Genomic DNA, 26,954 nt, shown 5'->3' with positions numbered 1-26,954 from the left:
CCTAATTTTCAATCCTGCAGAGCTGCTCCCCCTTTCCCACACCTCGCACCCCATGGCATTTCCCCTAAATTGTAGGGTTAGAGATAGAGATGTCAGAGAGCAGTTGGACACAGAGGGTTGGTGGGGGGGAACCAGCTGGGGAGCCCCCAAGGGAAGAAGGCTCAGAGCCCAGGGAGTGGTGGTGGGACAACGAGAAGTGGTTAGAGGGAGAAGAGGGAGGAGCCTGCGAGGAGAAGGTCTCAGAAGCTGAAAAGGGAACAGGACTTAGTGAGTGGGGAGAGTCTGCGTCAGAGAGAAGTCTGGAAGCAGAGGCTGCAGCAAGCTTCCCCCACTTGTCTCCCAGAACCAGTAGAGGCTTGAAAAGCGCGGAGGAAAGATTGATGCACAGACACAGTCTCTGATTGCTTTGGGAAAAACCTGGAGAGGAGGGGATTTTGGTAGCTGTGGGGAGCTGGGCCCCTTCAGTCTCAGCAACAGCTTCATGACAGCAAGACCTACCAGAGATGTGTTGCTGTGATCATTAGGTCTGACACACCCATGTCTATTGTGTTTTTTGCTAATAAAGACTTAACTCCAACTTGCATAGTACAGTCATACCTCATGTTACGTTTGCTTCAGGTTGCGCGTTTTCAGGTTGTGTCCTGTGGTGACCCAGAAGTACCGGAAAGGGTTACTTCCGGGTTTCACTGCTCGCGCATGCGCAGACGCGCAAAATGACGTCACGCACATGCGCAGAAGCGGTGAATCGTGACCCGCACATGGCAGACGTGCAGACGTGGGTTGCATTCTTTTCAGGTTGCAAATGGGCCTCCAGAATGGATCCCGTTCGCAACCAGAGGTACTACTGTATGATTTAATGCTGGCTTCTCTCCCCCCCCCCCCAGATCTGGATCACCAAGGTAACACAAAAACTTTTAGGGGTCCCCTTCCCTCCAAAATCATGCAGCTTTGCACACATCCTGCTTCTCCTCAGACCACAAACTTGTGGTTGACCACAAACTTGACATGAGCCAACAGTGTGACGCGGCAGCTAAAAAAGCCAATGCAATTCTGGGCTGCATCAATAGGAGTATTGCATCTAGATCAAGGGAAGTAATAGTGCCACTGTATTCTGCTCTGGTCAGACCTCACCTGGAGTACTGTGTCCAGTTCTGGGCACCACAGTTCAAGAAGGACACTGACAAACTGGAACGTGTCCAGAGGAAGGCAACCAAAATGGTCAAAGGCCTGGAAACGATGCCTTATGAAGAACGGCTAAGGGAGCTGGGCATGTTTAGCCTGGAGAAGAGGAGGTTAAGGGGTGATATGATAGCCATGTTCAAATATATAAAAGGATGTCACATAGAGGAGGGAGAAAGGTTGTTTTCTGCTGCTCCAGAGAAGCGGACACAGAGCAATGGTTCCAAACTACAAGAAAGAAGATTCCACCTAAACATTAGGAAGAACTTCCTGACAGTAAGAGCTGTTCGACAGTGGAATTTGCTGCCAAGGAGTGTGGTGGAGTCTCCTTCTTTGGAGGTCTTTAAGCAGAGGCTTGACAACCATATGTCAGGAGTGCTCTGATGGTGTTTCCTGCTTGGCAGGGGGTTGGACTCGATGGCCCTTGTGGTATCTTCCAACTCTATGATTCTATGATTCTATGATTCTAAAACCCAAATCCTACCAAGGCACCCAGGATTTATTCAGATTCTACCTACCTAACAGTACTTGATATGGGTGTACTGGGGAAAGGAGCAAACTGCATTCCTTGAAACAAGCAATGGATGGCAAGTCTATTTTACAGTGTAATTCTATGTGTGTCTATTAAGAAGACCCACTGAACTCAATGGCCTACCTTTTGAACATGCATAGGATTGCCTTGTTAAAGGGTTAATCCAAAGATTTCACAGGAAGGTGGAGAATGAGGAAGGTTTTGCCTCCTTGTCAGGACTGATCTTGGTAACTTCTCATTTTTACAAAGCCACTGAATCAGGAAAATCAATGTGTTTTATGGGAGAAAACCAGAATTTGTTTCCTCTTGAAAACCATGATTTAGTTCTCCATTCCAGCTTCTTTAATTGGAAACAGTTCTTCTCATTTCTCTCTCTCTCTCTCTCTCTCTCTCTCTCTCTCTCTCTCTCTCTCTCTCTCTCATATTGCTTGAGGCGGGATGCATAAGGGGGAAGAAATCTTCATAAAAGTGTGAAAGTCAAAGTACTCTGCAAAGCTGTAGGAGACTCGTTCCTAACCAGCACTACGCAAACTTGTTTTATTGCTTCAGAAAACATTTCAAAATAGCAAAATTTTCTCCAGCTCAAACATTTTTGCAAGCTTTTAATAGATAAGCTACTGTCTGATGCATTTCATTCTGGAGGAAGTAACAGTCTATTAAACAGCCATTTTCTTTGCACAGATGCCAATATGTTCAGCTGAATGCAGTCCAGAGGCTGGGCTATGAATGCGGAGGCAAATTTATTTGAACGAAGAGTAGTTTAATAACACTTTAAATTATCCTTAGTAAATGAAAAGGGTAATGCAGTCATGGTGACATTATTGGACCCATTTGAATGCAAATCAAGAATCGGGGTTTTAAGAATTACCATGTTAATACTGTTGAAGATCAAAGAAGGATAAAGTTTTGCATTTATGGAGCCATTCGCTTGGAGAGCTTGAGCAGATTTGAGAGAAACACAGTGGAGTTGAGGAATGGACAGCTGTCCCCTGGGCTCCAAAAACAGTCCTCTTCCACCTGACTCCACTGCAGTTAAGAATCTGGACTAAAGGGTGGAGGAGAAATTTGATTTAATAGTAGTAGTAGTAGTAATAATAATAATAATAATAATTTTTTATTTATATTCTGCCCTCCCCAGCCAAAGTTGGGCTCAGGGCGGCTAACATCAGATATATAACATTGGTATAAAAGCAAACAATAATTAAATTACCTCCTAAAAACATGTCAAAATCAAATTATAGTCTAATTAGATGGCTTTCCGCACGGTTAGGGTTGGGAACAGTAGGTACTCATCAGCCCAACCATTTACGCTGATCGTATATGGGCCTGTGAGAATGCTGGGAGGCCTCTTTCATATTAGTTCTTAGACAAAAAGAAAAGGGGAGTCAAGCTGAGTCCTGACCAAAGGCCTGGCACAACAACTCCATCTCGCAGGCCCTGTGGAAAGATGTCAAATCCTGCAGGGCCCTGATCTCTTGTGGCAGAGCATTCCACCAGGCCTGGGCCAAGGCCAAAAAGGCCCTGGCCCTGGTTGAGGCCAGGCTAATCTCTCTGAGGCCCAGGATCTCCAAGGTATTGTTATTTGCAGACCGTAAGGTCCTCTATGGGGGACGCAGGTGGCGCTGTGGTTTAAACCACAGAGCCTAGAGCTTGCAAATCAGAAGGTCAGCAGTTCTAATCCCCACGACGGGGTGATTTCCCATTGTTCGGTCCCAGCTCCTGTCCACCTAGCAGTTCAAAAGCACGTCAAAGTGCAAGTAGATAAATAGGTACAGCTCCGGCGGGAAGGTAAATGGTGTTTTCTGTGCGCTGCTCTGGTTCACCAGAAGCAGCTTAGTCATGCTGACCACATGACCTGGAAGCTGCCTGCGGACAAACGCCGGCTCCCTCGGCCTATAGAGCGAGATGAGTGTGCAACCCCAGGGTCGTCAGGGGTCCCTTTACCTTTAAGGTCCTCTGTGGGGCGTACCAGGAGAGGTGGGCCCATAGGTACGAGGGTCCTAGGCCGTATAGGGCTTAAACCGTATAGGGTTAAAACCAGAACCTTAAACCTGATCTGCTGGTAAAGCACTGGATGAATGTGATCCCATGGCGAAGACCCCGTAAGGAGTCTTGCTGCGGCATTCTGCACCAGCAGGACTTTCTGGGTCAGTCTCAAGGGCAGCCCCATGTAGAGTTACAATAATCAAGCCTGGAAGTGACCATAGTGTGGATCACAGTGGTGAGATCAGGGCGAGAGAGGTAAGGAACCAACTGCTTAGCACGGCAGAGATGGCAAAATGCCGCCTTTGTTGTAGCTGCAACCTGTGCCTCCATAGAAAGGGGGGAGTCGAGGGTTACACCCAAACTCTTGACAGAAGGCACTGGCACTAACTGTGCCCCAGCAAGAGATGGGAGTTGGCCCCCCAACCCCATATCATTCCGACCCAGCCAGAGGACATCTGTCTTCGAAGGATTTAGCTTCAACCAGCTCGTACACAACCATCCAGCCACAGCTTCCAAACATCTGACCAGTGTTTCTGGGGTCAAGTCAGGTTCTCCGTCCATCAGCAGATAGAGTTGGGTGTCATCATTTGTTTGTCATTTAAAGGTGAACTGATGTAAACTGTTAATTTCCAAAACAATAAGAAAATGGAAACACAGGTATTGTTTGAAATTCATACACCTCTGAACTTTTCAATGCAGTTCTCTTGTCATGTAATATGTACATAAAAATGCATATTCTAGGGTGAAAGATGCATTAACATGAATATATTAGTGAAAATGGTGTACAAAAATGCATGGCGCATTGCAAAATTTTCTTGATTAGGGGAAACTGCATACAAAAACATGCATATTGGGTTAAGTTGGCACTGGTGAATTTTCATAAAGTTTTTTTTAATGCACACTGATATGGAAAAGTGGAGAACTGAACTTAAATTGGCAAAAATGAGAAACTGAGAGAAACCAAAATGGACAGATTCATAGCTAGTAGTCCCTATGAAGGATGGCAACTGTGAGGATGCAAGAAAAAGTAATCTGTTGCAAGATGATTCATTTTGAAACCTTTTTCTTGTCTTTCTTTTCTTTTCTTTTTGGCTATGAAGTCCTCAGAAGACATTTGAGAGCAGTTGCCATGCAACTACAGCAAAGGAAGAGTTGCCTCCATCACAGATGGAATAAATACCATCTCGTCAGTTCCATTCTCTTTCTTCAGTGAGCTCATCTGCCCAGTAGGGGGAGCCCCTGAAGGGCAAAATCAAGGAAGACCAAAGATGGAGAGAGGAAATCTCACCGGAATAACCCCAGCACCATACGGACATATGAAGAGCCCGTCAGATCAGGCCAATGGTCCATCTAATTCAGCATCCTGTTCTAACAGTGGCCAGCAGACACCTGTGGGAAACTGGCAAGCAGGATTTGGCCACAAGAGCCCTCTTGGGTGTGTGTGTGTGTGTGTGTGTGTGTGTGTGAATCCTTTGTAAGCTGCTTTGAGAGCCCCTTGGGGCTACTATAAAGTGCTACTATAAAGATATGAAGAAGATTCATATCTTCTTCTTTCTTTGGCGATCACTCATAGCCGAGTAAGATCGTCTTCCATAAACACAATTTTAACAATGAATCCAACTGACCAACAAACATATCTACATGCCTCTAGCTACCATACCAAACATACCAAACAGTCCATTGTATATAGCCAGGCACTACGTTACAGCCGCATCTGCTCCAATTCTACAGACAGAGACTCTCACCTAAGAGATCTACAGCAAACCTTTTTAGAACTAAAATACCCAGCAGATGAAGTTAGACAACAGATCAACAGAGCCAGACTGATACCCAGAGAGAACTTGCTGCAAGACAGACCCAAAAAAGAAAATAACAGAACACCTCTAGTCATCACATACAGCTCCCAAGTTAAAACAGTACAACGCATCATCAGAGATCTACAACCTCTCCTGGACAATGACAGTTCTCTTTCTCAAGCTCTGGGAGGAAGACCTTTCATTGCCTACAGACAGCCACCCAGTCTTAAACAACTCCTAACCCACAATAATACTACAACCAGACCTAACACGGACACTGGCACCAGAGCCTGCAATAAACCCAGATGCCAACTTTGCTGCCACATACACCCGGACAACACCATTACTGGCCCCAACAACATCACACATACCATCTCGGGACTATTTAATTGCTCATCGTCTAACATTGTGTATGCCATAAAATGCCAACAGTGTCCTTCAGCTCTCTATATTGGACAAACAGGCCAGACCTTACGCCAAAGAATAAACGGACATAAATCCGACATCAGGAACCACAAGACAGAAAAACCAGTAGGAGAACACTTCAATCTCCCAGGACATTCTATACAAGATCTCAAAGTAGCTGTTCTATTACAAAGGAATTTCAGAAATAGACTGGAAAGAGAAGCTGCTGAATTGCAACTTATCACCAAACTTAAAACTATGGAGAGACCTGGTTTGAACAAAGACATTGGATTCTTATCTCATTATACATGACAAAGCCATTTTTCACCTTCTCACCCCTTGCTTTTTCCTGTTAGACCTATTGCAGTCGTTAAGAGTCGTCAACAGACTCATCGCAGCTATCTGCCAATCACCCATTCCCACCACCCTTCTGAGTAATACCCCTCCCCACCTTCTCACTATATAGAAAGGTCCGGTGACTTCTGTTTCAGTGTATCTGAAGAAGTGTGCATGCACACGAAAGCTCATACCTAGAACTAACTCAGTTGGTCTTTAAGGTGCTACTGGAAGGAATTTTTTTATTTTGTTTTGACCATGGCAGACCAACACGGCTACCTATCTGTAAATGAATCTGTAAGTGACTGTGGAGGCCAATTCTGGATCCAGACGTCCTTCCACAGTGGGGACATAGGTTTCTGGGAGAGAGTTGATCATGGTGAGGGTTTGCCAAGTGTACTTTCCTCTTAGCCTGTTTCTCCCTTTTGTCCTGTGTTCGAGCTTCTTCAAAGCCCATGACACCTTTGGTAAATGCTGTTCTCCAGTTGGAGTGCTCTCAGGCCAGTGTTTCCCACTTGTCAGTGTTTATACTACATTTTTTTAAGATTTGCCTTGAGAGAGTCTTTAAACCTCTTTTGTTGACCACCAACATTACACTTTCCATTTTTAAATTCGGAATAGAGTGGTTGTTTTGGAAGACGATAATCAGGCATCCGCACAACATGAACAGTCCAACGAAGTTGATGTTGAAGAATCATTGCTGGTGATCTTTGCTACTTCCAGTACACTGGTATTAGTTTGCCTGTCTTCCCAAGTGATGTGTAAAAAATTTCGGAGACACCGTTGATGGAATCTTTCCAGGAGTTCATATATAAACATACTATCAGAGGCAGTATTCCTCCAAATGGGACGCGGGTGGCGCTGTGGGTTAAACCCCAGAGCTTAGGGCTTGCTGATCAGAAGGTCGGCGGTTCGAATTCCCGCAACAGGGTGAGCTCCCGTTGCTCGGTCCCAGCTCCTGCCAACCTAGCAGTTCGAAAGCACAAAGTGCAAGTAGATAAATAGGTACCACTCCGGCAGGAAGGTAAACGGCATTTCCGTGTGCTGCTCTGGTTCACCAGAAGCGGCTTAGTCATGCTGGCCACATGACCCGGAAGCTGTATGCCAGCTCCCTTGGCCAATAAAGCGAGATGAGCACCGCAACCCCAGAGTCGGCCACGACTGGACCTAATGGTCAGGGGTCCCTTTACCTTTTTTATTCCTCCAAATACCTGCTGCTGGGCAATTCAGGTGGGCAGAATGCTGTTTTGCTCATGTCCTGTTTAAAGTCTTCCTGCAGGCATCTGGTGGGCCACTGTGGGAACAGGATGCAGGGCTAGACAGGCCATTGGCCTGATCCAGCAGGTGCTTCTTATGTCCTTATGTTTAAGGGTTTGGATTACTTTTTGTAGTATATGTCCCTGAGAATAAATAGCATTGGATACTAAATACTGGGCAGGTGGGGGCCAGGGTAATGGGGATGAGAGACTGCGTCCCTTGACCCCTATATAACTAATTATTTTAACTTACTTGTGCCCACTCAGTTGCAATTTAAAAAGTGAAACATTTGCAGCCTGCAAGCCAGGAAGACCTGGCCACTAAGTGGTGCTATTGACAATCTTCCACCAAGTCTGTGATTCTTCAAGTAAAATCAAAAGGAAACAGAACAGGGCATTTCAGGAGGGGGAAAGGGAAGGACATGACAGAAGTATATTGGCTACCCACAAACCTCTGAATGTTGTAACTCTTCAGCATGGCTAGGAACAGAGAAACCTGCTATATACTGAGTCAAACCATTGGTCCTTATAGCTCGGTACTATTTACACAGACTAGCAGTAGCTCTCGAGGATTTCAGACAGCCATGCAAAGCATATCTCTGCATTTATTTTCTGAAGTCCACAGGTAAGATGCACAATAAAGCCCCACAATAAACTCTGGTTAATTTAGTTTATTTCTCTTTTCTCAAAATTCCTTTGATGTCCTCTGTGCAAATTTGTTGTGAATTTTTGCTCTCGGGCAAAACCCAGTACAGTGGTACCTCATTTTTTAGTCCAGGATCCATTCCAGAACCCTGGACGCTCGACGGAAGAGTCACTCAACAGAGGGTCGCTCTGCGCATGGGCATGGAGCGGTTTTGCGATTCTGCGCATGCACAAGCTGCGAACCTGGAAGTAACAAGTTCCGGAACTTCCGGGTTTCCTGCAGACATTCCACGGAATGGACGACCGACAGGGCAGACTTAAAACGTGGTACCACTGTACCAACACTGGTCATCAGCACATGCCAATTTCTTTAGAGAAGTTCTGAAATTGCAAGTCTGCAGAAGGAACTGAGAGGGAGGAAATAAATCTGTTTGCATTCCTTGCAGTTGAGACACACACAGAGAGAGAGACAAAGAGTGTGTCTCTCTGTGTGTGCAGGCATCGGTGTGTGCATGCACTGTAAACATCCTTCCTGAAGCATGACATTTAATAACCAAATTCAGTGCACTGAAAAGCCTTTAATTTTTCACACCTCTTTCTAAGCACAGGAACTATTTGTAAGCAGGGAAATGGCGCACACAGCCAAAAATGCAATTACCACCTTGGCCATTTGTACAGGCACCCTGGCGCTCTTTGAAAAGCAATACAACTTCCCTGGTTAATTTAAAGCCCGAGGCCAGCAATTTGGCGGAACAAAAAAATAGGGGCGCCTCCTGTTCATTTGCTTGAGCAACTGTAAATCAGTTGAGGGCATCATGCACGGGAGAAATTTGTCAAAGAGCACGTTTCTGGCAGTTGCTTCGATGGAGAAAGGAAATGTGTCTCTCTCAGGGGTTACTTTGCAACTGAAGGCTTCCAAATCCCTTGAAGTTACCCAACCAAGGGAAATTAAAGTACAGTTGCATTAACTGGAATAAAATGTTCCAGATTGTGGTGCGTTAGGGCATGACAAAGGCAAGTTTCCTTGACATTCGGTAAGCTTTCCCCTTCAGGTTCCAAATGAATCTTCATTAAAAAAAAAAACCTGTTAATAGGTAAGGTCGTGCTGGTGATATTTTCCTAAAAGATTTTTAAGTCAGTGTAACATTTGAGGTTGGCTTTCTCCCCGTCACACAGGGTTTTTATTTTTATTTTAAGTTTCCGGTACAAATACACCTAAAAGGTCAAGTTGAGTACAAAGGCCAGAGAAGTTAAAAAGAAATAGCAAGGATTGAGGCTGGAGTCAGGGGTAAACAAAGGAAGGATTATTTTATTTTATTTTATTTTTGCAGACTTGTTTGAAATGCACCTGCACAGTTTAAAGGCTACGTCAGAGAAAAGCCCTTTAATATTGCAGAACGGAAGGTTCCCATTTTCCTGTTACGATTTCCTTCTCCCCTGAGAGAAAGATCTGCCGATCATTTCAATATACAAAAGCTACATTAGGCACAATTACATGTGAATGCAGTAGAACAGGAGTTCCCCAACTGTGGCCCTCAGACCACCAGAGGTCCACAAGCTTCATTCAGGTGGTCCGCAGCATATCTGTGGAGGATACTTACAAGCTGAACTACATGGAATTCTATACGATTCAAATTGTAATGCAACCATAAAGAAGGCTGATCGCCGAAGAATTGATGCTTTTGAATTATGGTGCTGGAGGAGACTCTTGAGAGTCCCATGGACTGCAAGAAGATCAGACCTCTCCATTCTGAATTAAATCAGCCCTGAGTGTTCACTGGAAGGACAGATCATGAAGCTGAGGCTCCAATACTTTGGCCACCTCATGAGAAGAGAAGATTCCCTGGAAAAGACCCTGATGTTGGGAAAGATGGAGGGTATAAGGAGAAGGGAACGACAGAGGATGAGATGGTTGGATAGTGTTCTCGAAGCTACCAGCATGAGTTTGACCAAACTGCGGGAGGCAGTGGAAGACAGGAGTGCCTGGCATGCTCTGTTCCATGGGGTCATGAAGAGTCGGACACAACTAAATGACTAAACAGCAACAAAGTACAATGCAGGCAACTCCACATTTAAATCATGATTATGTTCCAAGTCACCGTGCACATCAATGGGACACGCAATAAGCCTGCCCTGTAGTGCCCTGCCCCCTTACAGCGCTGAAAACAGCATGCATATCAGTGGTCGCATGTGTGCCAATTGTGTGCAATTGGGGAACTGCCTGTATAAGAAATAAACGAAGCATTATGAGTACAATTTAAAAACATACAGCATCTAGCACAGTGCATTACAAAATTGCTACAGCAGGCAGAAAAATAATTGGCAATATCTAAGTCAGAGGTCAGCAAACTTTTTCAGCAGGGGGCCGGTCCACTGTCCCTCAGACCATGTGGGGGGCTGGACTATATTTTTTGGGGAAAATATGAACGAATTCCTATGCCCCACAAATAACCCAGAGATGCATTTAAAATAAAAGGACACATTCTACTCACGTAAAAACAAGCTGATTCCCGGACCCTCTGCGGGCCGGATTTAGAAGGCGATTGGGCCAGATCTGGCTCCCAGGTCTTAGTTTGCCTACCCATTATCTAAGTGGCCCATGGGGATTTTGGGAACCACAGCTGTAGAGGCTGCAGCTCTGAATAAGGGATGCAGTTAATACAGATTTTAGGGTGTTTACTTTTTAGGATAAGAGTAAAATATATACAAAGGGGGCTAGGACTGCTGTATTCAATAATAATAATAATAATAATAATAATAATAATAATAATAATAGTTCAATATTCCAAAACTATATCTTTGGCAGAGGTACCATGGCCATGGATAGTCACAATCCAGATTAGACTACTGCATTGCATTGCATGTGGGGCTGCCTCTGAAGACTATTCCGAAGATGGTTCACAATTTTTGTGTGGTGTCAATATTTTCTGCTGTGTTTTTACTGGTGTTTGATGATGGGTAGGGTAAAGGAAAGGTACCCCTGACCGATAGGTCCAGTCGCAGATGACTCTGGGGTTGCGGCGCTCATCTCGCTCTATAGGCCGAGGGAGCCAGCGTTTGTCCGCAGACAGCTTCCGGGTTATGTGGCCAGCATGACTATGCCGCTTCTGCTGAACCAGAGCAGTGCGCGGAAACACCGTTTACCTTCCTATTTATCTACTTGCACTTTGACGTGCTTTCGAACTGCTAGGTTGGCAGGAGCAGGGACCGAGCAACGGGAGCTCACCCCGTCGCGGGGATTCGAACCGCCGACCTTCTGATCAGCAAGCCCAAGCGGCACAGTGGTTTAACCCTCAGCACCACCCGCGTCCCTGGTGGGTAGGGTAGGAAGCATAAAAATGTGTGAGACCCTAGGGCAAATCTCCATGGCGGTGTGCCAGGTATGTTTGTTCTTGCTCTATCATTTGTGTAATGATACAAGGTGGTTGAGTGGTGGGTGTTTTTTGTTTTTTGTTTCAAGTTTGTTTGTTTTCGTTTTTAATTTATGGCTTTGTGCCTTTCTTTGCAAAGCGGGCCTCGTGCACTTCCTGAAATGCCTAGAAGAAGTCTTTACAGTGGTGCCTCACAAGACGAAAAGAATCCGTTCTGCGAGTCTCTTCGTCTAGCGGTTTTTTCGTCTTGCGAAGCAAGCCCATTGACGGCTTAGCGGATTAGCGCTATTAGCGGTTTAGTGGCTTTTAGCGGCTTTTAGCGGCTTATCGGCTTAGCGGATAAGCGGATAAGCAGCTTAGCAGCTTAGAAAAAGGGGGGGGAACCCCGCAGGAACTCGCAAGACATTTTCCCATAGGAAATTCGTTTTGCGAAGCACCTCCAAAACGGAAAACTCTTTCGTCTAGCGAGTTTTCCGTCTTGCGAGGCATTCGTCTTGCGGGGCACCACCCGCAAGGCATTCGTCTTGTGGGGCATCATGATCTCCCTACCTTGCCAATGACCATTTCAGGAAGTGTGGAAGTCCAGGAGTCTGTGGCATTTCAGAGAGTACCAAGAAGGGTGTTTGTTTGGTTTGGTTGTTTTTTTTAAAGGGGCATGGTGATTCTTTCTTTTTAAAAAAAAAGTTGCTACAGGGATGAGTGGGGGAAAGTTGGGACCTTGATTGTGACTCTAAAGCATGGACTTGACCAAAGCATCCCTTAGGTAAAAACAAAGTTTAAAAAAGCAAAGACAAAAATCATGTGACAAAAATGAATCAATTCATTGTGTATAGCCAAAAGCAATGAACGCCAGAGGCTCAAAGCAAGATTTTCCTCAAAACATAACCACGAGACTTGAGTCAAGCTTTAGTTTAGAATAAGCCGCTCTCAACTTTCCATACTTCCTTTAACGTATTTACTTATTTTATTTTATTTATTATTTGTTTCATAAAACCTGTAAAACAACAACAACCTTGAAGCAATTTACAAAATGAAAAACTCAATGAAGTCATCAGTAAAAACAATGAAAAACAACTATTTAACAGAGCATTTGTTCTCTTGGGAAAGTTACAAGGCCAAATTGATGTTTTGGCTACAAGTGTTACAACTCTGGACTTAACAGTAAATACCATCATTGAATTTGATAAGGATCTGGAACAGGAAGCCTATTCAACTGGACAAACAGAGAAACTTGAGAGCTTTGAGAATTTGGAGAAGGAGATATATGTTGTCCCTAAAGAAAAGGAAGGAGGAGCCGTAATTTTACAGATGTCAAAAGAGAGCTGCAATTTGAGGCCTGACATGATGGCAATAAAGGAAAATAAAAATGTGATGTGGAAAGTCTGGCCTGAACTGGAGAGTGAAAAATGGAGAGATCTCCTTATGTGAAGATCTGAAGACCTAAGGATTACAAATTTGATTAAGGTGGAGGTTGGAGCTGTAGGGGTAATTGGACTTGAAAGGAGTATGAAACAAGATTTGGGCTACCCCATAGGCTCCACCTTTAAGTATGGAGATCTGACCGGAAGAAATATGGACCTTGTTGGGCCGGAGCTTCTCCGAGATTTGCTGTCCAACATTAAGGACTATCAAAAAGACCGGCAGAGAGGAAGTGAGAGAGAATTAAGAGCCTCAGATGTTAGATCTCCAGGCTGATTGCATATTGAGACTGATAGACATTTGTTGGGGACGGAAACCGGGAAGAGGGTATGGGTGGAATAGAAATTGGGAATTTAAAGGGTATATAATTACAATTTGTTTTATTTTTATTTTTTATTATTTGTATGAAAATTGGGAAATTCGTGGAAGGGAATTGTGGTCGATCTTAGAAAATGTTTAAAGAATAAGTATTGATGTATAAGTTTGGTGAGAGCTAAGATGAGACAAAGTAAAATTGGTTTTTAAAGTGAATTAAATTAGGTGAGGACTTGCTGAGTTAACAACTTGAACTGGAATGCAGAGAGGGGAGGGGTGAGGAGGTCTGAGAAATAAGATAAAAGAAAAGTAAGCAATTGAAATTTTATGTGTTTTTAATTGTTTTTAAGTTTTGTATTTTTGTATTTTTTGTCTTTTTTGTTTTCCTTTTTGTTTTTGTATTTTGTATAAATTTGGAAATGCCAATAAATATTCATTTTAAAAAAAACTTTCAAAAAATAAACAAATCAAGAATAAGATTTTTAAAAAACCCCAGATTGAAACACATGCACACTGGATTGGTTTGCCTAAACAAACATGTTTTTATCAGTCACCAAACAGATTCCATGGAAGGCTCCTGCCTGATGTCAATATGGGAGATGGACAGGAGGTTTATCCTTAGGCAGGCTGTTTGCACAATGAGATCCTTACAAGGTTCGAGAAAGCACAAGATGTCATAATGAGAATGCTTAAGCAAGAGTGCAAAGGCTTCCTGGACAAACATGAATCTGTTTTTTCTCTGATATGCATGGCAGCATAGCGGTCTGGTAGTGTTTTCTCATCCCTGCTTCTGAATTCCTTAGCACAGAATGGTTGGTATTAGACAACCTTGTGGTTGGATGTGAGGAAATCTATCAATTTTGGTTCCTCTCGGTTCCTCGTTTTTCCACGTTTAAGTTCAGTGTTCCACATTTCTGCATCGAGGTCTCTTTTTGTCCCTTAGTCCTCATCAGCATTCTGGTGCAACCTCTCCAGAAATTCTTGCAGGGATGCAACAATTTCCTTAGTGCTATGTTGAATACAACTCATGGGAAATCAGTGGCATTTGAAGAAGGTAACAGCCCTGTTGGGTCAAGCCAGGAGCCCATCTAGTCCATCATTCTATTCTTATGGTGGTGAATTATATGCCTATTGGTGGCAATCACTGTATCTTCTGCATCAACCTTTCTTCGTTTCAGCTTCCACTGCCCTCAAGAACCACCTTGTTGCTCCTTCAGAGCTTGGCGTTATGAAAGAACTTTCTTTCCTGTCTTCCATGTTATACAAAATGGCATGTCTGGGTCCTTCAATGTTGTGGTATGAGTGACCAGGAGATTATTAGTAGGCGGACACGGGTGGTGCTGTGGGTTAAACCACAGAGCCTAGGACTTGCTGATCAGAAGGTTGGTGGTTTGAATCCCTGTGACGGGGTGAGCTCCCGTTGCTCGGTCCCTGCTCCTGCCAACCTAGCAGTTCGAAAGCACGTCAAAGTGCAAGTAGATAAATAGATACCACTCCGGGAAGGTAAACGGTGTTTCAATACGCTGCTGTGGTTCGCCAGAAGCGGCTTAGTCATGTTGGCCACATGACCTGGAATCTGTACGCCGGCTCCCTCGGCCAGTAAAGCGGGATGAGCGCCGTAACCCCAGAGTCGGTCATGAATGGTCAGGGGTCCCTTTACCTTTACCTAAAATTAAAGGACCTCTGGACAGTTAAATCCAGTCAAAGGCAACTATGGGGTGTGGTGCTCATATCACTTTTCAGGCCAAGGGAGCTGGTGTTTGTCCACAGACAGCTTTCCGGTTTATGTGGCCAGCATGACTAAACCACTACTAGCACATGAAGGACCGTGACAAGTTCAGAGTGAATGGAAACACCATTTACCTTCCCACTGCAGGAAGGTTTATTTATCTACTTGCACTTTCATATTGCTACGTTGGCAGGAGCTGGGACGGAGCAACGGGAGCTCACCCTGTCGTGCAAATTCGAACTGCCGACCTTACGATCAGCAAGCCCAAGAGGCTCAGTGGTTTTAAACCACAGCACCATCTGAGATCCAGAGGTTCAATATTCTGTGTTACTAGTGATTGATAAATCACTAGTCAAGTTCTCTTTCTCATTGTTCCAATCTTAATTTTGGTTTACTATGTTTTTGCATTAGATAGAGATTGAAAAAGTCTCTATGTAAATTTGCCAGCACTTCAGTGTGCATTTTTCCTCTCTCCCTAATTTTGTGAATTTCTGCATGACATTTCCATTAAGATATGCATGTTATGCACATTTCCCTGTAATGTGCACATTTTGTACATATTTGTTGTTGCTGTTTTTGGAGAACTGCAAATTTCAGAGAAATGCAAATCTTAAAACAATGGTGCATTTGGGTTCGTGAACTGGATGAACATCTCCTTCATCCCTGCCTGTGTCTGATATTGCCAGTGGTAAATCTCCTTTCACCACAAGCCTTTCACTGATTTTTTGCTGCCATGAAAATCCAGGGTCTAGTAGGGGGGGGAATTCACTGCACACTGATTTGGAGATTAAAATTGGGAGGGTAAGAGGAAGGTGGAGTCATACTTCCTGACCCCTCACCTTCTATCACCTCTGTGTCACCTTATCCCTGTGCCCCTCTTGTAATTTCAGGGCAACTTCTGACCTTCCAGCGTCACTAGTCAATTTGACATGCTACTTGTGCAACCTGTCACTTTTCTATGACTCTTCAAAGCACCTCCCATGTGTTAACAGAGTTGTCCAATTCTGTAAGAGAAAGCAGGATTGTTGCAGATGAAGAGGCCGGATGAGCATGAAAGAACAAAGGCTTGCCTGAGACTACTTACTGTGTTTATGTTTGGTTCAGGATTCAAACTCAGTGCTTCTCGATGGACAACTCAGCCAGCCCACAGGACTAGGTCCTAGGTAAAACTAGCTCTCCCAGTAGGCAGATGCTATGGGTGTGCAGCAGATGTGGTACCACATAGCCTGCCCTGTGTCCCTCCCCAAGCTAGCCTGATGCCTTCACCAAATTAAGAGTCATCTGGTAGTCTGGTTAGCATTTGCATGGGTGAAGTACCTCAGGCAGCAGAATGACTTGAGTGTGCCCTGCTTCAGGGGAGCCCAAAATGGTGATCCATTAGACAGGGAATATGAAAAATTCATCCAGCACTGACAGGGAACCTGTAGCCATCCAGAAGCTGTTGGACTGCAACTACCATCGTCTCTGTCAATTGGCCAGGCTGGCTGGGGCTGATGGGAGTTGGAGTCAAACAGCAACTGCAGGTTTCTCTACAAAAGAAAGTGTATTGGAGAAGGAAGACCCCACACCATGTATCAACCTGTTTCCACTACTTGGATCCCTGTGGAAGAAATGGCAGGGAGCTGGAATAATTTCTAACCTCTCATGATAGTCTTCATAAATGATATATCTAACTCGTTATGAAATCCATAAAGCTGAAAAATATGCAAACACTGGTGTACAAGAGGGCAATGTAAAGGAGACCCCCCACTTATAAATATTCAGAGGTTTTGAAGATGGGGAAGATGAAAGGGGGAGAGAGCCCTATAAGGAAAATATTAGCCAGCTTTCTGCCAATTTGATTTACACAAAGGGATGGATGAATCTGTCAATTTTGGTTTCCCTCAGTTTCTCATTTTTCCAGTCATGAATTCAGTTCAGATTTCTGCAGCAACTCACAGTGTGTGTTTTTTCCCTTTCCTTCTTTAATTCCTGCAAAAATTAGCAAGCATTTTAAAGTGAATTTCTCCTACGAACACATTATTTCATGCAGTTTGAATAATACACACATCTCCCCGAAAATAGTCCCTTTCTACATGTTACTGATATATCATTTCTGTGCATATGTATTCCTTTTTGTAGACACTGTTCCACTGGAGGAGCACATTGCAAAATTCAGAGGAAGTGCAAATGTCAAAGGATCGCTGCACTTCTCTTGGCGTAGCAATTTGAGGTGCACAGATTCAGTAGCTTCACATTACAAGGAGAACAAAATTAAATTTCTCCCCATCCTTACTTACACATATAATGTATACATGGCCGGGAGAACAGCTCAGTCTCTCTCACTCACTTGCTCATCCTGGGGAATGAGAGAGAGAGAGATTATTGTCCTGCTAAACCACATTAGCGCTATTCGCATCTGGAGAGTGCAGGAGCCTAAAGAACGAGGCACGCACAAAGAGCCAGGGATGGGGGGAGGAGAATCAGAGGGGAAAAGACACGAGAGCTGCCTGCTGCCTGGCTCTGGGCTCGCAAGTGAAAACTGCTGCATGCTTTTTCTGGAGCCGTCTCAGTGGCAGGCTGCTTCCAACTGCTCTCCCCTTCCTCTCTCTTATACACACAGAGAGAGGCTTGTCAGCAGGCTCCTCCTCTCCAGCACATTGCAAAACGAGACAAGTTTCCACTTTGGGTTTGCACTCTCGCTGCTTGGCAGCAATCAGCACCAGTCACACCCTCCGCTCAGACGACAGTTTCCAGGCAGCCTCCCTCAAAGCTGGGTACCACTTGGGGCTGGAAAGCATCCTTAAAGCAAGCATCCTCAGCGACGTTCCAGGAAGCCTTCTGCTCTGCGAGGAGAGCCGACATGCACCTTAACACAACTTCTTCGCTCTACCAGCTGGGATACCTTATGGGTCAGTTTCACTTGCTGCCCACCAACTACGTGCTGCCTTCAGCTGGGAATGTCTCCAATGGTTCAGAACCTGGGTCCAAGGTGCCCAATGAGGAGGACCTGGACGTGAACACGGACATCTACTCCAAAGTCATGGTCACCATCATCTACTTGGTGCTCTTCCTGGTGGGGACCATTGGCAACTCCATCACTGCCTACACCCTGGTGCAGAAAAAGTCCCTGCAGAACCTGCAAAGCACGGTCCATTACCACCTGGCCAGCCTGGCGTTCTCCGACCTGCTCATCTTCCTCCTCTGCATGCCCATCGAACTCTACAACTTCATCTGGGTGCATCACCCCTGGGCTTTCGGCAACGACATCTGCAAGGGCTACTACTTCCTGAGGGATGCCTGCACCTATGCCACTGCCCTCAACATTGCCAGCCTCAGTGTCGAAAGATATATGGCCATCTGCCACCCTTTCAAAGCCAAGAGCATCATGTCCAGGAGCAGGACCAAAAAATTCATCAGCTGCATCTGGGTCGCCTCGTTCCTGCTGGCCATTCCGATGATCTTGACCATGGGAGAGGTATACAAGCAAGATCCAGGCACCGTGATTTGCACCCAGATAGTAGAAGCGTCCACACTGAAAGTTGTCATCCAGGTCAGTTTCTATGTCTGCTTTGTTTTCTATTGCTGCTGGCAGCTTGTCTAAACTGCACCCGGCTCTAGCTATGTTTAATACCTAGAGATCAGGGATTAGTTAGTGACTTAGGAAAAAAATTGAAAACATAGCAAGCAGACGCTCATTTTCCTATAAAGCCATAAGCTTTCCCCTGTCACAGCAGATGACAGAAGCTCTCTCTCTCTCGAGCACGCTCAGTTCCTCGTGTTGCTCTCTCGTCGGGAGTCCTTGCGTGCCGCTGCTCCCAGATGACCGAAGCCAGCAAGCTTGCTGAACTTTGCAGAAGAGCTGCTTGCAATTCTGTAAAGGCTGTTTCCCACATGACACGGTGTAAAGGAACATCTACGGTTTTTAGGAAAGTGTAGTGTACATGCAACAAACACACATGAGTCCCACATGTGCAATTGTGAGCTGGTGGAGTTTGGCTCCGGGATCCACGCTGCAAGAATGCTCACCTGCAAACCCAGGTTTGTTGCCTGCGTAATGTGTGAAACTGTCCTAAGATTCAAAAGCAAAGCTGAGTGCCATCTGCCCCAATGAAATGGGAAGCTGAGCTCTGCAAACTGTATAAACTGTACAAATCCAGCCGATTTGCATGATTTCTCTTTATTATTTAGACGATTAAGTCTGAAATGTTTACTATTTAGTTTTAATTTATTCTGCTTTTGCTGCTCAAGAGGCAAGGAGTTATCTAGCTAGGGCACTGAAATTCATTCTCTGACCCCTGGAAATCTTATTCAGGAACTCACTGGGGTCCTGGGATTTCCCCATATGTTACAAAAAAATTCACTCAACAATGGGGACTAGAAACTTGCTTTTAAACAAAAAGGAAAGTAGAGCTTCTCAAGAAACGCAAGCTTTTGCCCAATTGATGTATTGTACCTTTTCTTTTCTTTTCTTTTCTTTTCTGAGCTTGCACACATAATACACACTTGCCTGGTTATGAGGGAGGCCCTGGCTTTCCATGGTTATTAAGTGTGCAAAACATGCTAAAACATTCCCTGAAGTTGCTCACAGGTATAATAGACTGGAAAAGAAGAGTGTGGACTTCCATGTTAATTCATAGTGAAGCAAACCAGTACATGTGCAAAAGAATCATTTGCACGGCTGCATGCTGAGATAAAATGCCACATTGTTGAGAAATGCCACCAGGGCTACTGTTCAGCCGTGTAGTGTTTTATTGGCTTGTTCCTAGAAGGGGCACACACGTTCCTAAATGTGTGCCAGTGTTCCTGATGGTGGATAACATAACAAGGACAAACCAAGGCATTTGGGCTGGCAAGTGGATGTGAGAAAACATTAACAGCTGAGAGCTGCACCCCATTACTATGAACGGGAAGTTAAGTCATTGGGGCTTCACTGGGAACTTTGCAGAGGACTACAATGTGCAATCCAAAATGCTGTGTTTTTCCATAGAAGTGATTTCAGTGCATTCCTAAAATTAGCTTTGAGCTAACTGTGGATACCCTTACAGTCTTACAGGCAAAGGCTATTCATGTTTATTAGAAGTATGCAAGCATGGATAGAGTAGCATCCTTTGACTTCAACGCTTTAGGTCAAGCGACTTAATCATTGATTGGCACATGCATCCTGACTTCAAGAAGGCTTAAGTGGTTTGTGGATCTGGCAGCACATTTCAGCTTCAGGAAGGTGTGCTATGTGTTCCAGAGTGTAATTGGTGCTCCCACCAAACACACACCAGCGATTTGTGCAATGCTCACCAACACTGAAAGGGGCTGATGTGTGGGAAACTTATGCCTCTAATTACAAAACAAGTGGAGCTTGGGTTCTTGGGTCTAAGGGAGTTGAATTTTGCCAAAACACTGTGCTCAGATGGGTTTGTGGATGGAGCCTACAGAGTGGAGGTTTATTTCGATGTCACGGTGGATGGGAGGAATGCTGCATGTGTTCTTAAAGTTTACCCAGGCATGAATTTAAGTGCAAGCAAACTTTGAATCAATATCAGTGTCAAACAAGTAGCATTGCTTTTAGCCAGCTGCAAAATGGAAAAAAGAAAGAAAGAAAAGCAACAAAGTGACCCTTGTTTCTAAAAGGAAGCACTTCAGGACTAAATGTCTCGCAGATCCGTAGGAGAACAAAGGCAGTTTCCTGTCCTAGCAATGTATCCCAGGCCCAGAGGGGATGCCAAAGAAAGTCAAGGAGCAACATCCTTCTCCAAAATCAAGGCAGAATAAATTTTGTTCCATGCGTCTGTAGGAATACATTACTTAGGAGCACACTAAAGGTAAAGGTAAAGGGACCCCTGACTATTAGGTCCAGTCGTGGCCGACTCTGGGGTCGCGGCGCTCATCTCGTATTATTGGCCAGGGGAGCCGGTGTACAGCTTCCGGGTCATGTGGCCAGCAGGACTAAGCCGCTTCTGGTGAACCAGAGCAGCGCGCAGAAATGCCGTTTACCTTCCCACTGGAGCAGAACCTATTTATCTACTTGCACTTTGATGTGCTAGGTTGGCAGGATCAGGGACCGAGCAATGGGAGCTCACCCCGTCGCGGGGATTCGAACCACCGACCTTCTGATTGGCAAGTCCTAGGCTCTGTGGTTTAACCCACAGCGCCACCTGCGTCCCACTAGGAGCACACTACCTGACCTAAAGTAATTGTGGAAGTCAGTAGGTGTGAAAAAGGACACATTTTTGTCTCCTTTTTAAAAACATGAATACAGCAAGGTAGGGGTTCTGAGCTGTGTTAGCCACCCTGAGGTTCCAAGTTCAATCCATGACATCACTAGGTAGGGCTGGGCAAAAAACTTTGCCTGAGACCTTGGAGAGCCACTGCCATTCTTGTAGATGATACTGAACTTGATAGACCTATGGTATGACTCAGTAGAAGTCAGATTCCTATGCACTATCCCATGGAGTGCCACAGAGGATAGATAGCTAGAGGTGGGGACTGCTCCAATGAATCACTTCTCAGGAGGACAGATGTCTCCTAGTACTCTGTGCTGGGATAAGATTCCTGGAGATTGACCACCACTTTTTCTCCTATGGAAGTTGAGAAAGGCTTCCTATATGATTCAGAACCCCAGTCATTCAGTGGGGCTTTCCGTTCTACGCAGGTTATGCCTAAACTGAGAAAAGTTCCATGGCTATAATTACACCCTTTACTTGTCCTCTTGTTCTTCCAGCCAGTAATAAGCATGTGCAGAGGGATATCCCAGTAATAAGCATGTGCAGAGGGATATCCCTCTTGCAGCTTTTTTTGGGGGGGGGAGTTTCATGACTAACATTCAAGAATGCAGATTTTATGGGAATACAAGCGATTCAAAGAGGAACTATGTGTTTGCCTGAACTAGAGTGAACCTGGTTGTTGTGCTCCTTCTGAGGTAGTTTGTCCACCTTTGGTCCCCAACCTGCACTCAGCTCTCATCTGTGGCTACTAGAAGCAGCCAGCATTTGAAAATAGCCACACCCCAGGAAACCTTCTCTGACGGGGCTGGCTAAACCAGGTGAGGGTAGCCAATGGGTATCAACCCCTGCTGAGTTAGGGACTTGCATTCAGAAGACAGGATGAGCAGAAGAGACCAATAGTGGTTCCAATGGTCAAGAAAGAAGTGGCAGACGAAGCTGCTTGGGCGCCTGGAGCAGTGTACCCAGGGGTGGCGCGAGCCGCACCGCGGGGTCTCCGGAGTCTGCCTGCCTCCTTCCACTCAGCCCCCTACAGCTGGGAAGGAGGCGGCGAATGGACCATTTGGGCAGTGCGGAGTCTGCGCGTGCCCAAGCCACTGGGTCTCTCCCAGGAGAGACGTATGGCTCTGGCATGCTGCAGGCCCTGTGGTGCGTCTGCCCGGCATTTTGTTACCCCCCCCCCAGTGGTGACACCCAGGGCAGACCGCACCCACCACAGCCCCTTTCTCCTCCCCTGTCTGCACATGCTGTAGAGAGAAGTGAGGGGCAGATGGGGAAGGGAAACTCTGATCCTAAACCTTCATCTTTGGGTGAAGAAGATGCTAAGGAGTCAACCGTACACAAATCTGGAGTCTGTAAGGTGGTTGAATGATGCCTTGCTTGCCACCTTCCAGCAACTCATGCAGCAAAGCTGGTGCCAAACGTCTTGCTCTGCTTTCCTTTGGATTGCAACAGTGAGGCCGAGAGGGATATCTTGTCATCTGGGCAGCCCAGGACCTCCACACACACTGCCCAGGGTTGTATCCCAAAGAGGGCATTTTGGTGCTGCTGATGAAACGGTTTGACCCCCAACCCACCTGGAGGCATACTCCGTTGTCTATTGAGAAAGACGGACACCAACAACTCGGTGGGAGAACCACAATGCAAAAACTGGAGTATTTGAAGGATGGTTGTGTTTCGGTTCAAGGATTGTTTCAGGAAACAGCAAATTGGACGGATTTGCCTTTAAATGTGTGTTTCCCCCTCATCCCTAACTAGGGCTGAGGGGACTCCAGTTCAACTCCCCTCCTAGCCATGTCGCTTAGGGGTCTAGTCACTAAGCCTGGTCTGCTTCACAGAGTTGTTATGGGAATAACATAGGGGAGGAAGTGATCATATGTGCTGCCTTAAATAACTAATAAATAATAAAGCTTTGCCTGCCCTCGCTTCAGAAAGAAGGCAGAGGTATATCTCTCCCCATGACTGAAGCAAGGAGTAATAGCAGATTTACTCCAGGAACTGTGCTCACATGTTTCCTGCAGTAAGAATGCCACTGGGAACATTTTAAACTATTGGAGCAGGAAGCCTCTGCAATAGTCTTTAAATGCTCCAGGGAGCTCTTTACTGCCGGACGTATTTTGTGAACAAATGCGACCTGGGGGCATTCTGTGCAGTAAATGACAGTTGTGAGTGCAGTTCAAATGAGCGATATCTACTCCCTCATTAAAAATCTGCATTGAAATCTGCAACCCTTCTGATTCCAAAGTTCCTTCTTCACAAATTACTGTTGGTGCAAATCATCCATAACATGATAAAGAATAGTAGAGCAATAGATAAAATTTCAAGATAAAAACCTAGACCAAAATGAGGCACATGAAAGAAGAATGGAGGTGGAATTATTATAGAATTTAAGATGGGGAAAGTTCTTGGGTGTCATCCAATCTTACCCTCCCTGCTCAGGAATCTGGGAGCTACAGCTTCTCAGACAAATGCCCCACCCAATCTATGCTGAAAACACCGCCAAGAAAAGGAGAGTCCACTAAGACTTGCTTGTTCTATATTGCGCCAGACAATGGGACTAGAATAAAGAGATGCCAATTGCAGGAAAGCAGATTTAAGCTTAATGGTAGGTGAACCCTCCTAGGAAGAAGGGCCATTTGATGTTGGGACAGACTTGCTTCATGCTTTTGACAGCCCTTCAGGTACTTGAAGACAGAAATCGTGTCTCCATTTCACCTTCTCTTCTCCAAGCTAAACACACCCAGGTCTTTCAACCATTCCTCATGGGTTCCCGTAAGTCAGTGAGAAATGAGAAATGGCATGTGTAGCAGAGTCAGTAAGGGGAGGCAGGATCAGTGTTGTGAGAGAGAGATAAACGAAGGCGCCCAAAGCAAAAGCAGAGCAGTCACCTGGTATAGCACTGAAAAGAATTTAGGAGGAAGATTTGAGTGCTGAGATTGGCTTAGGAGAATGGTGAAAAATACGGACACAAAATAACACTAAGATTCCTATCAGCAAGAATTGATGGAAACATACTGAAATGAATCCATTTAACACCAGGCAGATGTAACAAGGGCTGGATCTAGACACATAAAAAAAAATAATAATCAGGAAAACACATAAAACTTATAATGGGAAATCACGTTGCTGAAGGATCAAACTCTACTGTGCCATCTTGCGTCACAGTGTTATAACGCTTTTTTAAAAAATGTAGATGAGTCCAATATCAGCTCTCAAGTCTCACCTAAATATAGTGGGGTTTTAGGATCAAGGGTACCTTTTATGACATGTGGTCATCTTGTGACGAGGCATCAAAGTTCTGCACTCTGGTTTTCAAGGAGATAAGGCAGATCACTCAACAATAAGGGTTGCGGAATCCACAACTGGGGTTGTTGTCCCTTTCTGACGAAGAGCGGAAAAGCTTACTTTACAAAGAACTGATAGTTATCTCTGTTAGTGGCTGCTCAACAGCTTGTCACTTGGAATTGGAAAACTTTGGACAACTTAACATTAAGGCTCTGGTTGGCCAATGGGAGCACAGAATGCTGGACTGTGTGGGTCATCAGCCTGATCCAGCAGGGTTTTCTGTTATTACAGTGGTACCTCGGGTTACAGACGCTTCAGGTTACAGACTCCACTAACCCAGAAATAGTACCTCGGGTTAAGAACTTTGGTTCTGGATGAGAACAGAAATCGTGTGGCGGCAGCGGGAGGCCCCATTAGCTAAAGTGGTCTTCAGGTTAAGAACAGTTTCAGGTTAAGAATGGACCTCCAGAACGAATTAAGTTCTTAACCCGAGGTACCACTGTATTAGCAAATCCTTGGGGTACAGGGGAAGGTAGAGGTTCCTCACTGTGTGTTCAGATCCCACACATGCTCTTTGCTTGCATTGCCTCTCTAGGGGAAAGCCAGGCTGACATGTGGAGGTTGAGGAGAGTGGCACGGGTTAACTAAACGAGGTTATTTCTAGCTTTGGTTAACTAAACAAGGATTGAAAGCATGTGCTCCAAACAGGGAACGTCAGAAACAGCTATTGGATTCTACTCAGCTGCTTGACTCCATGGATCTGGTCTAATGCTATTTCCTCCTTTGGATAGGAGTTAAAAACAGCTAGAAAGGAACCCACCTGCTCTTGCTCCCTCCTTTCATCCCTTTAAGTTATTCTTTCTCTTGTTAGGAAAATGTCAAGAGACTTCGGGTTAAACAAGCATCCTACTTCCTTCCCGCCTCGAAATTACATTTCTCTGCTTACATTGTCAGATCCACGCTCTATGGCAACAGACCGTGGTTGCAACAACAGCAAAAGAAAACTAAAAAAAAAGCCACTTTGAAATGAGCTGGATTCTTGCGAGGCAAAAGAATAGCACTGAAGGCACAAAGGGTGGCTGTCTCCCAAGTACCATTTTCAAAGGAGAATTTGGCGTCTTGGTAGCTTGAGGCTGTTCTGTTTAAAAAAGCAGCAGCAACTTCGGGGAGCTGTAAAGTGGGGAGTGGGAATGCAGTCTCTGTGCTGGGGGATATGAATGTGCTACAGAAAATGAATTCAGCAATGCTTGCTGCATTTCTGTGTGATTTACTGCTCTGGATCTGCCCCATCTCATAGGAAGGAATAATTCTGCTCCATACCTGCTCCGCATCAGGCATGATTGAGTAGTTCAATCATTCCAATGTTGGGACACACACAGCAAAATTATCCAGTCCCTGCTCTTGTCTCATGTAGTGATTTTGCCAGAGTAGAAGGTCTTCTCTGACTGACAGTTCTTCAAATCCCAGGCTAAGTACCTTTACCATCACCTGTTGCCAAGGCTTGTCTGCATGTCAAGCATAGGCTAAAGTCTTTCTCCAACCAAAGATTGGCCTCTGTCCCACATCCCATAGGACAGACTCTCTGGATCACGAAGAAACAATGGCGATAGGCTACTCTGAGGGTGGATCAGCTATACTCCTTAACACTCTGAAAGCCAACCTTTTCTGGCATGCATGTGAAATGTGACTCCAATCTTAATACAGGAAAGAAGCATGATTCCTTTATCATGCATTTGGGTGACCCTGCTGTGACATCAATGGAAGTCAGGGGACCATACTTAAAAGCTCTTAAAGTTGGCATGATCCAGAACATTGGGTCACACCCCACCCTGTGATCTGTCAGAGTTTGCCTTTCCATTTCCTGGTCCATGTTGCCTTAACCAATGTTTCACCCTGTAAAATGGGGACAAACTTTTGTGTAAAATAAGAGCTTATGAAAAAAGCCCATCTGGTCTAGTATCCAGTTCTCACAAATTGTCCAATCAGTTGCCTATGGGACCTCAGAAGGGGGCTCTCCTTCACTGGAGGTTTTTAAGCAGAGGCTGGATAGTCGTCTGTCAGAGATTCTTCAGCTGTGGTTCCTGCATTTCAGGGAGTTAGCCGAGATCAGCCTTGGGGACCCTTACAACTCTTTCATCATGTGATTGTATGACCCAAGTACAGCTGTGCTCTCCCCAGTTGTGATTCCCAGCAGTTAATATCCAGAGGCATTCCGTCTCCCACAGGAGAGACAGAACACGATCTAGACAGACGTTTTGCCTTGTTCTTTCAGGACGGCTGGTATCATTATGCCTCCTTCATGTGCAGCCCTGCAGATCTCTTCCTTCTGCCTTTTAATTGTCTCAGCTCTTTACTTTAATAGAGTGCCTGTAATCCAAGTAACTTGACATGGATCAATAAACCACCAGCCTCCCGTTGAGTTAGACATCCTAGCCTCCCTTCCTTTCCTTTGCATTTTGGATTCTGCGGTCTCAAACTGAGACAGTCTTCGTGTGCAGAAGCA

The 26,954-nt window shown here is 45.2% G+C and overlaps 1 protein-coding gene and 1 long non-coding RNA gene across 2 annotated transcripts in view; both read left to right on the top strand.

The window, feature by feature from the left end:
• Positions 1-26,954, top strand: part of LOC309345223 — a 434,352-nt gene that overhangs the window by 193,588 nt on the left and 213,810 nt on the right. The gene's annotated exons all lie outside the window — the stretch shown is intronic.
• The window catches only part of NTSR1 (neurotensin receptor 1), a 117,084-nt gene continuing 106,922 nt past the window's right edge, over positions 16,793-26,954 (top strand). The window contains exon 1 of the mRNA XM_081867958.1: positions 16,793-18,501. Coding sequence (XP_081724084.1) covers positions 17,812-18,501 — 690 coding nt within the window. The 5' untranslated portion in view covers positions 16,793-17,811. The remainder of the gene's footprint in view (positions 18,502-26,954) is intronic.

The sequence above is a fragment of the Podarcis erhardii genome, assembly GCF_964252035.2.
Source record: "Podarcis erhardii genome assembly, chromosome: 6".
NCBI classification, from domain to species: domain Eukaryota; kingdom Metazoa; phylum Chordata; class Lepidosauria; order Squamata; family Lacertidae; genus Podarcis; species Podarcis erhardii.
This window is presented reverse-complemented; position numbering and strand designations above follow the sequence as displayed.